Source organism: Lampetra fluviatilis, chromosome 1 (assembly GCF_964198595.1).
Source record: "Lampetra fluviatilis chromosome 1, kcLamFluv1.1, whole genome shotgun sequence".
Taxonomy (NCBI): domain Eukaryota; kingdom Metazoa; phylum Chordata; class Hyperoartia; order Petromyzontiformes; family Petromyzontidae; genus Lampetra; species Lampetra fluviatilis.
Genome location: NC_136275.1, coordinates 16,656,936 through 16,669,607, shown reverse-complemented (window position 1 = coordinate 16,669,607; position 12,672 = coordinate 16,656,936). Strand labels below are relative to the sequence as shown.

At 43.0% G+C, this 12,672-nt stretch overlaps 1 protein-coding gene across 3 annotated transcripts in view; it reads left to right on the top strand.

The window, feature by feature from the left end:
• RECK (reversion inducing cysteine rich protein with kazal motifs) overlaps positions 1–12,672 on the top strand; it is a 143,837-nt gene that overhangs the window by 47,854 nt on the left and 83,311 nt on the right. For all 3 annotated transcript variants that reach the window (XM_078857791.1, XM_078857783.1, XM_078857800.1), the window contains one exon: positions 3,178–3,214. In XM_078857791.1, coding sequence (XP_078713917.1) covers positions 3,178–3,214 — 37 coding nt within the window. The remainder of the gene's footprint in view (positions 1–3,177; positions 3,215–12,672) is intronic.

Below are 12,672 nucleotides of genomic sequence, written 5' to 3'. Positions count from 1 at the left end.
CGAAAGTTGGCAAATGGGCTCTTTCGGCATACTTTCGGTTTCGGCCGAAAGTAAATTTTTTACTTTCGGTCTGGTTTCGGTTTCCGCCGAAACTGATATTGACTTTTGGTCGTCATTCATTAACCAAAGATCTATTTTTTAGAATATAACGCAAGTGCTACGTCTATCACTCTGCCTATCGGCCGGTCAGTCGGCGCTAGGCAATCCTATGCGATAGGCTGCAAACACACACACGTCAGCAGCAGCAGCTTGGGAGCGAGGTTACAGCCGCAACCATGGTCCGCTAATGTATATACGACCGGTCAAGAGATGGCAGCCTTTCTGGCTGAATGCGGAAAAACGGTTGTTTCTTAACTACAACATTCGTTTGTTTGGATATAATTACTAAGTAAGTAACACCTAAAGATTTTATATTTAGCGACTCTTACTGCAGGCTCTGAATGATTCGTTCTAGATATCTTTTTAATTAAAGTAGCATTGCATCATGACATATTTCATATATCTTGTGTTCGGTAACTTCGGTTATATACCTTTCTGTTTCGGTCTCGGCCGAAAGTGTAGTTAAACTTTCGGTTTCGGCTTCGGTTTCGGCCGAAAGTCATTTTTTTACTTTCGGTCTGGTTTCGGTTTTGGCCGAAACCAGAAAATTAGTTTCGGTCGGCCTCTAATCCAGTGCTGTAGTTTTTAAGCTCACGTTTATGCTGCCCAAGTATGGTCAAATAACCCAAAGGCTTACACGCCATTGGGGACACACGTGTTATAATTAGTGGTCTGAAATGCTGGTTGCTTTGTATTATAGATATGTAGGTGTGTGCTCAGCAAATATGATTAACAAAAACGAATGAGCTGCACTTTACAGATGACCATTACATGATTTAACATAAAACAATATATAAATTCTTAGTGTTGAATGAATACATTTGAACTTTTTTTAGTTATTGTTTTTAGTATCACTACACCTGCTGCACAAACTATGGTTCATTACCACATTTGTCGACGATAGAGCCTTGGGTGAAAGTTTGGACAACATTTTTTTTAAAGGAAGTATTCTCTGTGCTGCGATATAAAATGATTATACGTTTTAAGAATCTGTTACACTAAAGTTATCGCGACTGGTTGTGAAAGGTCACAAATCATAAATCGCTTCCCCGGCTCCCATGTGAAGCTGCAAATGTGGGTATTGGATATGTTTAGTAGGCATTCGTCACATGTTATATTTATCACCATCATCCTCAGCCATTAGACAATCCACTGCTGGATGAAGGCCTCAACGCACCATCGCCATATCGTGTGGTCTTGCGATGTGACAATCCATCTCACCCCTGCACATGAGCTAATCTCATCATGCCACCTCTGTGGTGGGAATCTTCTCTCTGGCTTGTTCGCTCCTCTTGGTTGCCACCCATTGGTCATCATCCCTTCGTGTTATGTGTCCTGCCCAAGTCCACTTACGTTTCTTAACAGTAAATATACTGCCACAAATGTTTGTTTTTTGATCCATGCCCTTGTCTTTTTGTCTCAGTGTATTTCCAAGCATGCATGCGCCCATGCTTCACTGCTTGTTCCACACCTGTCCTGCACCTCCGATTATCACGGTCGGCTACGTACAGTGCGAAACAAGTTCAATACACATACGTACACTTTGTCAGTGTTGCAAGCTCTGGTCACACCCAGTTGAACTTCCTTAATGTGCATCTCTACTTGTCCTGAACTCAAGTTATTATCTGAGTCTATGTCCGTTTAATCTAGCTCCACTTTCATAGTGTTTTGAACAAGTGGGAATTTGTACAGAATAAGCTTTCTAGTGGTAACACGGCTTATATTTTGTTTGTACAGTCTCACGGAGGCACGGCTCCACCGATCCTTTGTTCCTCCCATGCAGGAGCCACTACCGCACAAAAAGTCCGTTGCAGAATCATGCATTGCCAAACAAAACTCGTGAACATTAGAACGAAGAGAGGCTGGTGGCTTTGCCAGTATGCACTATGTATCACACATTACAGCATTTACAATATCAAAGGGGTCCCACTGGCCGGGAGGAACATTGTGATCTCTTGACCTCTCTTTTGATGACTTTCCCAAGCTCAGAATCCACTGCCTTTTTGAACCTCAGTAAATTAAGTTGGCACCACAAGCCTTCGACTTTCCTGCAGACTCTGTGACCAAGGACAGGGAGCTCTGTGCAATAGTTTGGAGGAATGTGGGTATTTATCGCTGAAAAATATGCCACATTTGATCATGATTGCGCTATCGCCGTCATGTCATTAGATGAAGTACTCATTTGGGTCTCTTGCCAACCAGTGCAACCCTTCAAGTTAGAAGTTTACAAAGGAAATGAATATCACAGAGCTACCTCTGAGATCCCTTCAAGTGACCTCTGGTTGACACCTTAGAGGAAAGCACCTGCTCTCTAATATTTGTCACGTAACATTCAAACAAATATTATACATCTCTAGATCTAGAATTTAGCCAAATTAAACACAGAACCAAATTTAGAATCATGTTTTTTTTGGTGGAGCCATTGATGACCAGGCTGCAACTCATTGCACATGAGAAACTGGTTTAATCACAGGCGATTGCTTGGATTTGAACCCAGAGTCTCAGCGTTGCCAGCTCAGCATTCTGACGTCTGAGTCACCCCACCTACCTCAGGAAAAGCAATGTTGTACAACATGACGTGAAGTTTTGATATCCAGTCAAGAGCTTTGGGAGATGCAGATTAAACATCGGAGGTTTAATCCAGGGAGTGAGTTCAGCGGAAAAGTGTCGACTGGATATTTTATTGCTTGAAGTACATCACCGCAGCAGAATGGTGAATTGTGAATGTGGCTACATTCGTTGTCTGTTGGCAATGGCAATTAATCATGAGCCCTGTGTCGGTGCAGGATATGTATGCCCGATATATTGTAACACACAATCAGTTCGTGTTTATCTTACATTGGCAATGGGTCGATTGGCCTAAAACATTTCAAAGCTTGGTTTTAAGTGAATATAATTTACCCTCGTTTGAGTTGTACAATTAAGCCAGACTTAAATTCCCTATGCATAAATTAAGCATCTACATTTGTATGCATATTTTTAATGATGATAAAGTGTACTGTAAACAAGGTGAAGTGTTTTTTTCCGAGAACCACAGGTTTGATATTGACGGATTTGATGTGCTTTGTTCTCTTTCAGATTGGATTCTGGGACTGCATTAATTCCACGCTGCCTGGTGAGTTTTTTCTGGGAAATAAAAAAAAATATCATTCATACATACGCAGCTATCCAAGAGGGCAATTAATTTCATCCAATGCCCCTGAAAGCACTCAAAGTAGTTCAGCTATTCTATTTTACATTTCACTCTACGTGATGAGAGCTTATTCAGGAAATGAATCTGACAATTTCTAAGAGATTGTCAAACAACAAGACAGAACAACCTGAAAACACATTGCAGAGCCGGCTATACAGCATCACCGTGAAAACCTAACGCAGTAGTAAGTCACACTTCTCTCTATTTCCCCCCCACCCTCACAGCTACAGCATACGAGCTCTGTCTCATGAAATATAAACTTCAAATTAACGTAACGTTGTTAATTTTACACCTGTCAGCCCCCGGATTTCACAAACCAATGGACAGGTCGCTCTGGGTGGACGCGTGAGCGCGAGACCCGCAATGGAGACGATGCGCTCATGCACAGTTCACACACCAAGAGCAGGGCTTAGGCAAAGCAGATGGGCAGGCAAAACTTCAAGTGCATGACTCTACCCTGTGGGAATTAGCCATTGCCGTGGTTTATTTGTTGCCCAGTGTTTGTGACAGGATGTTACGTTTTGTGAAGCCAATAATCCGGAGGGATCAGCTTCTTACAGTCTGGTGCTGCCACAGACGTTACTGTGGGTGAGCGGCAGCTAATGCCTCCACATTTCAGGGCCATTCGAAGTTGTAATTCAAGTTGCAGGAGCAGCACTTAGATGTGACAAGCCACTGCAGTAATTGTAAACCACTCCTAGATTCTCCGACTTGGGGTTTGCTGTGTTAATTCAGTGTGGAAAAAATATTCACTGAGCAAAACATATTTGTGCAATCATTTAATAGACTTGGAACTGCCTTGCTTTTATTATTAGTAAGGAGCGTACACACCGATGGGTCACCTCCTCTGAGAATGGCCATTGAATTGCATACGGCTGTTGTCAAGAATTATCTCTACATGAATGAAATAAATCGATGTCTCTGGCATCGATTGCTTCTGGATCATATATACTCTTAGTTCTTTCGGTAAAGTCACGTAGGTAAAAAATGAAATTAAAATTAATAAAATAAAACAATAAAGTCACGACGTTTCGGAGGCAACACAAGTCTCCGTCATCAGGTGGGATCGTCACAGCCAGATTTGCTGCATCAAGTGAGGCCGGGATTCAAGATGCAAGCTCTTAAATACAAGTTAAGGGGGGAGGAGAGGGCGGGAGGAGCTTATCAGAATGTGGTGGCCAATGAATGGAAGGTATCGGGAGGGGGGGGGGGGCTAAAAGAAGGCACGAGGTACTCGTGGGCGTCCTCGACGTGGACGTGTTTGTGCGCAAGTCACTGTGGATACACATGATAGAAAAGAAACGAAAATGCCCATGTTCATACCAGTGTTGGCTGACAATAAAGAGAGTACTGTTAAACGCTGGGGATGTTAACACTCGGTTAAGTAAAATAGTGCCTGTCAGATAAGATGGTCCAAAAATGTGTAGTTAAATCTTTTTGGCATGGTTGATAACATCTTTCCAATGATTACTAAGTTTGTACCCATCATCACGGTTTAAATTATGTCTGTGTTTGTATATCTGAATGGCTTCGTGCACAAACCTTTGATGGTAGCCAGAGGGTTTGCAGAGCACCTTAGTCTCGGAAAAAACAATATCATGAGAGCCCACCGCGTTGTAGCAATGATCGGCAACGGCGGAAGACTCAATTTTGCCGTGTTTCAAATCTGACTTGTGCTCGCGGACACGATCAGAGACATGACGTTGCGTTACCCCAATGTAACAGTCACCACAGCTGCAGGGTATTGCAAGTCAGGGATGACATCCTTCACAGATGGAATTAGATCACGGATTTTATGTACTGTACTGAATCGGACTTGGATCTTATGTTTGTTTAGAATTTTGGAGATCTTTTTGGTCACGCCTGCTATGTATGGTAATGTGATAGTTTTAATCGGAGTTTCAAGTGGCTGTTTCTTTATGGTGGGAGAAACAGCTTGGCGGATGGTGCTGTTTCTCCCACCATACAGAAACAGCCACTTGAAACTCCGATCAAAACTATCACGTTACCATATATAGCAGGCGTGACCAAAAAGATCTCCAAAATTCTAAACAAACATAAGATCCAAGTCCGATTCAGTACAGTACATAAAATCCGTGATCTAATTCCATCTGTGAAGGATGTCATCCCTGACTTGCAATACCCTGGAGTCTATAAACTGAGTTGCAGCTGTGGTGACTGTTACATTGGGGAAACGAAACGTCATGTCTCTGATCATGTCCGCGAGCACAAGTCAGATTTGAAACACGGCAAAATTGAGTCTTCCGCCGTTACCGATCATTGCTACAACGTGGTGGGCTCTCATGATATTGTTTTTTCCGAGACTAAGGTGCTCTGCAAACCCTCTGGCTACCATCAAAGGTTTGTACACGAAGCCATTCAGATATACAAACACAGACATAATTTCAACCGTGATGATGGGTACAAACTTAGTAATCATTGGGAAGATGTTATAAACCATGCAAAAAAGATTTAACTACACATTTTTGGACCATCTTATCTGACAGGCACTATTTTACTTTACCGAGTGTTAACATCCCCAGCGTTTAACAGTACTCTCTTTATTGTCAGCCAACACTGGTATAAACATGGGCATTTTCGTTTCTTTTCTATCATGTGCATCCACAGTGACTTGCGCACAAACACGTCCACGTCGAGGACGCCCACGAGTACCTCGATCCTTCTTTTAGCCCCGCCCCCCCCTCCCGATACCTTCCATTCATTGGCTACCACATTCTGATAAGCTCCTTCCCCCCTCTCCTCCCCCCTTAACTTGTATTTAAGAGCTTGCATCTTGAATCCCGGCCTCACTTGATGAAGCAAATCTGGCTGTGACGGTCCCACCTGATGACGGAGACTTGTGTTGCCTCCGAAACGTCGTGATTTCATTGTTTTATTTTATTAATTTCAATTTCATTTTTTACCTACGTGACTTTACCGAAAGAACTAAGAGTATTTCCTTGCAGTCACGAAAGCTTCAAATCTGGATCATATATTTGGCAAAACTTTCCTTAATAATCAGTTAAATGTTTGATTTTTTCGTGCGCTTATTGATTTTCTAGGCATCGTAAAAACAATATTGTACATGAATCTAAATTGAATTGGTCTGACTTAAAAAAAATGGAATGCACGCAGCTGCCAGCAATAAGCCGAAGCCACGGAAAGGAAGCAGAATTAGTTGCACGTTATTTCTTTCAAAAGGATGCCTTTTTAAAAAATGGACCCCTCCCTCCATCCATCCCTCCCTCCCCAAACCTCTACAGAAAAATCTCGACCAATTTTTTTTATTTAGAACCCAAAAACTGTCATTCAAGAAAAGAGTTCCATTCCTTGTATGCAGTACGCGAATGGGAGTAATGAGAGCGTGCCCTCCTCGCGGCGCACGGGGCCAATTGGCGTGCATTGGTCACGCCGCGGCGTGCCACACAATCCCGTCGTCTCCTGTCGCCCGCTCCTGGCTGCCAGCCCCCGCCGGCCCCGCACAAAGGGGAACAAATTGCAGTGGTTGGGTGGGAGCTGCGATGGGGCGTGCGGGGGAGTGAGCGACGGCTGTGGGCGAGAATGTTTTGAGGCCTGGAGAAAGGGGGGCAGTAGGGGGTGTGAGTGTGGGTTCACGGTGATAGTAGAGGAGAGGTGGGGTGGGGAGACTGGGGAACTCAGGGAATGAAGTGAGAGTTGGCGTGGGGGTGGGGGGAGAGGACTATGGGGGTCGGTGTTAAAGGCTTCGCTGGGATGGATTGAGTCTTTTGAAGATTTCTGCAGGCCGCTGAGTGGACCCACAGAGGGCTTCTCAAGGCTAGTCGGACCCCTGTCATATCCCCGTGGGCTTGTGTGTGTGTGTGCCCGCTGCTGTTCTATAATTAAACAGGAGTCCAGAGGCATGTGTTGACAGCCAAACCTTGTGGCATTCGGCATTGAGAACTGGCGATGATAACAAAACGCCGGCTGAGGAAATCTCAAGCGGTGACGCTGTTAAAAAAAGTTTTGGGGCTTGACCTTTTGTTTTTAAAACATCTCTTGGCGCAAATTATTATCTTGTACAAGGCTTTGTGTACGTTTATTTATTTATTTGGATAACTTAGAAGGAAGGTTACTACGAACAGTGGCCGTGATGTTGCAAAGAGATGCATTCCTTAAATAAAAGGCAATTGGTTTCAAAAGATCTTGAACGTTGTTTTTTTCTGGGAACAAAACACGAAGAGAATCAAATTAGAACGCATTGTTGAAGACAGTGCCGTGCTGATTGTGCACACAGATAAAAATCTTCTGTCGGCGCTGTTCCTCGCAGAACACAGCGAGCAGTCACGGCACGTGATGTGTTGCTGCTGCTGTCTGCTGTTCTGGCTGTTGGGCAGACCATGTGTGTTGAACTTCTTTTCTCACCGGACGCTTGGCTACGTACGGTGCGAATGAAGTTCAACACATACGTACAGACCACTGCTCTAATTGCGGGGTCAGGCAAAGGTTTGGAGCATGACGGGAATGTGTGTGCTTCCACCCCTGTGTGTGAGGTGGGGGGGGGACCCTGGTGTCAAGAGTTGCTGATGTTAAATTCTTAATTCTCCTCTCTCCTGGGTGCTTTTAGCTTTCCACTGCTTTCAACCGCTTGTCTCTGTTTTTTTGTGAGATGATGTTTAACCTAGCAAAATAATAGTTTTTGATTCCATCAAACGTAAGAGTATATATATAATACACAAAGCATGCACTGTTTTGGTTTTTACTTGAATATAATCGGGTTGACTGGTACTGTCGGCATATTTTGAATGAGCTGTTTTTGTTTCTGTGAATTAGAAAGGTGGCTGGTGATTTTCATCTGGCTTTGGCTTAAATCTGTGCGGCCTGTACAGAGCCTCTTTCCAGGCATTGTACAATATTCCTCGGGGATTTGCGGAGAAAGCTTTTGAGGAAGAACGCGGCAGATGCCTGTTGCGTTCGGGCCCTCTCTGTCAGGGGCACTTCCCCCTTTTGTAGGCCTTGCTCTTCTTTGCATAAAAAAAGGATATGAGAACTGGAGAGAGGCGTGTTGTGGACCAGCATTATGAAGCTTGTTTTTTAATAAGTCTCAGAGAAATTCTATGAGTCTGAAAAACAACTACTATACAGTGTTTATTCAGAATGCTCCGCAACATGAGACACAACCTCCTCAATGTATCAAGGACCAGGACTGTCAGGCGCCGTTTTTCCATGGCAATTCCATCCGTCTGGAACACTGTACCGTTCCACATTCGCAGTATTAAATTTATACCGAATTTTACAAGACACTTAAAGGCCCCATATCTTTTGTCAGGCTTTCACGTGACACTCAGCTTGGTTCCATGCCTCAGAGCCATGGGCAGTTCTATCCGCATAATTATGTGCACGTTAGAAATTGCATTATTATTCTTTATACGCATATTTATAGATTTGGTTGAGTGTGTGCTCTGAGAGTTATTTTCATAAAACATGTCACTGCCGATAGACCTGGGCTCCAATAAAAATTGTAATTCATGTAACAATGTTGTTATAACTATGGTTATCATTGATCCTAGGTCTGATTGTCGATGACCTATTAATTGACGAGAACATTTTTTTGAAAGCCTAAAAAAATTCATCATCTGAAACATTACAGTTTCTATATAAATGCACAATTAGTTCAATTTATAAGGAAGGAATTATCTTAAAGTAGTTCCAAGGCTAAAAGCACATGGTACATATGCACCAGTAAGTGTGAAGAAAGATCTGGATATCTGCTACAGGCCATATGAATGCAATTAGATAAAGGAGGCATCCTTGCTGGCGCTCCGTGCTCTTCCACCCACTCGCTTACACTGACTGAATTTCCAATGGACGATTTATTTAATAGTGACTCTTTTGAGAAACCATTACGAGGAGGCTGCATCAACACTTCATTAAAAGGCTGTTGACCTCGCTGCCAGGTTCCTGTGCTTGAGAGGTGGAGAGCACAAACTTGAAAGTGGCTCGATATCGAGGACCCGTCGATGGTGGCTCGAATTCGCGCAGTTTTTTGCACAGCACGGGCAGCGACTGTGTTTTTTGTAAAACTTAGGAGAGTTGCAGGATGTGTTGGGGATAGCTTATTGATCAGAGCACTGAGCCGCACTGCTAAGATCCTGAGTAATATTGGGGTCTCAAGTGTTGTGAGCTTATCGTCTCAGCCTGGTCACCGAAGATTGCACGCAAAAAAATCCATTGCAGTAATATTAGTTTTTTCACTTAATTTTGCTCAATTCGAGTTTTGAGAAGAACTTAAAATTGGTTTGACTGCCATGACAAATATTTCTGTGGAGTAGGATATGGCGGAAAGTGTGTCCCCAATTGTACGTATGAAAAAGGGTCGTTTGAATGGGATTCAGAAATAATTCCGTGAAGTCATTTTCTGCAGGCCATTCCATAACACACAGGTCTACACTGTGCATATGACAAGACGCCAACATCACATTCTGAATAAAATTGTGAAAAACATACAAATGTATGCGAAGTTTCAGCTCGGTTATCTTCGAGATGAATTGGGAGCAATGGAGCTGAGCAGTCCCTATTAATTAACAATGTATGTAAGTGTACAGGAAATCTATGATTGTATGGGTTGTTTAGCCAGAAAATCAGCTTTAGTGCATCCCCTGCCTCTGGTGGGTATTACATATTAATATCATTTTTTTTAATGAGACCAGATTGCCTGCTGCGTGCTAGCGGTTATCCTTTCCTGAAAAGCGAGGCTGAGCAAGAAGCGTGCGCATATAAACAATATTTGTTTTGGTTCGTTGGTGTTCATAGAGGAAGCGTGATTGTAAACTTTCCCACGCGTTCCACGCACACACAACGGCCACCTTGAAATTTTAAAATTAATCTGGCTTGAAGAGTCATAATAAATATTGAGAAGTCATTTACTCCCAATCTTGCGTCTCATTCTCCGCTTGCTTACGGCATTCTGTGATACTTTTTTGGAGATTTTGTTGTAACAAAGGAAAAGTGTTTTTTGCGGCCTCTCCGACAGTAAGCAAAGCAGCGCCTTTAATCCCTCCTGAGTGCCTTACAGGAAATGTTCAGAGGAAACAAGCTTACGGCACTGCGCAAGCAAGCCTACGACAAAAGTAGTGGCCTCACAGACCTGAGCTGACTCTCAAAAGCTGTGAATGAGTTCAGTTTAACAAAAAAAAACTGCCAAGGCCGTGCACAAACAAAGATGTGCGCGCGGGTTGGGGGGGGGGGCTTACTTGGGTGCGGCTGTTGCTCCTTCTCCGCCTAATTGCGTCCTTGCGTCTTTCAACAAAAACATCTTTTGAAAACAAAGTTATGACTGCAGAGTTGTTCCTCTGTAAAAAAAAAACCACGCTAACAGCTATTTCTCTCCTGGAAAATATTAAAGAAACAACAAGAGTATTAATCTTATCAAGCCAACCCATTACCGATCATACTGTCACATAAACAAGTATTTATTGTTGTTCCTATTTTTAACAAACATCGTAGTAAAGCGTGCAAAAAAACCGTATTATTACACAACTACATAGTTGTGTAATAATTAGTTTTTTTCAGACCCGATAAGTACGTAACTTTAAGAAGCGTTGCGGGTGAATTATGAAGATCGTCACAGTTGCTTTACTGTGGTTCGACGAGGGTTACGTCGTCTCTAGGACCCAGATCGCGGGAGCCTTGGGGGTTCTCTGAGCGGCAGAGGCGTAGCTAGGGGGGGGGGCAGGGGGGTACATATGTCCCCGGGCGCCAAGGTATAGGGGCGCCAAAATGAGGCTTACAACGGTACATTATAACTTATTGCGGCGGGCGCGGCAGCCTGAAACTACTGCGCAAATCTACACCTCAACCTAAAAGTTTATATATCCCGCCACACACAGCCTACATGTCATGTAATTAGATTTTGGTACGCGCGCCTATTAATAACTTACATGGAAGAACGTCCCAAACAACAGACAGGCGCAGTCTTTCAGCCTTAGTCAACAACGAATATGTGACAAAAATCACAGAGCATTGTTTGTCAACTGTGACAACCACAGCTTAAACTTAGCAGGAGTACACTCAGCTAAACAGGATCCACTTGTCGTCACATTTTTTGGAACAGTTGAAAGTATATATTTGTTTTCCTCTCGTTCAACAATTCGTTGGGAAGAGTTAAAAAAAGCTGTGCCCATCACAGTAAAGCGGGAGTCTGAAACACGCTGGAGTGCACGATCAGAAGCTGTTAAAGCTATCTATGAAGGACTGGATGAACTAGTAGGGCTGCTAGACAAATTATCGGAGGACGTAACTATGACGCCTGAAACCAGAAGTGATGCAGAACAGTTACAGGCATGTGTATTACATTTTAACTTCATAGTTTTATTACATTTCTGGAATGTCATTCTTGAAAAAATTGATCGTGTTCAGAAGCGCTTACAGGATCCTACTATGAATTTCAAGGAAGCAGCAACTGATATTGAATCTTTGGAGCATGAATTTGTCAAGCTTCGTGATGATTTGAGCCAAGTTGCTGTAGAAAACGCCAAAACAAGATGCACAGCCTGAGGGATCGATGTGGACAGAAGAATTAGGCGACGTCGGAAGATGCCAGGAGAACTGGCAAGAGATGCAGGCAGAAGAAGAAATTGTGCGCATTATGAAGAGCGTATTTTATCGACTTCAACAGGAGATGTCAACACGGTTTTTACGACTAAAAGGCCTGAACACAAAATTAGGATTTCTGCTGGACGTCAAAACTCTTCTATCCAACACAGATGTCGATGCAATTCGTCGAAATTGCACAGATTTTGGAAATTTCTATGACACCGACATCAATGGCCACGAACTTTTCCAGAAATTGGAGATAGCAAAATGCTGTTCAGTAACCGGAATGAAGTTCTACCAGAAACTCCTTTGGATCTTCTTTGTTTTATTGTGTTTTATGGAGACGACATATTTCCGAATTTGCGAATTTCACTGCAAATTTTATTAACAATAGCAGTTTCAATTGCAAGCTGTGAGCGGTCGTTTAGCAAATTGAAACTTATTTTGTCGTATTTGCGTGCTTCAATGGGACAAGATCGTCTCAGCGATCTTGCTCTTCTTAGCGTTGAAAGAGAAACATTGGAATAAAACAGATTTTGATTACGTTATTGACCAGTTTGCGACAGTGAAATCAGGAAAATTTAATCTTTTGTAGACTATGTCAACCAGTCTACGACAGTGACTGAGTGAGCCATGTAATATAATTTCTATAAATTTGCTTCTTTAAAGACAATGTTTCATTAAAATTTTAATTGCTATTCCTTATTCGATGTAATAGGAAAATGTGATTAAACGGGGGGGGGGGGGGCGCCAATTTTATAGTTCGTCCCCGGGCGCAAAATATCCTAGCTACGTCTCTGCTGAGCGGCCGTGACGCTTATCATGAA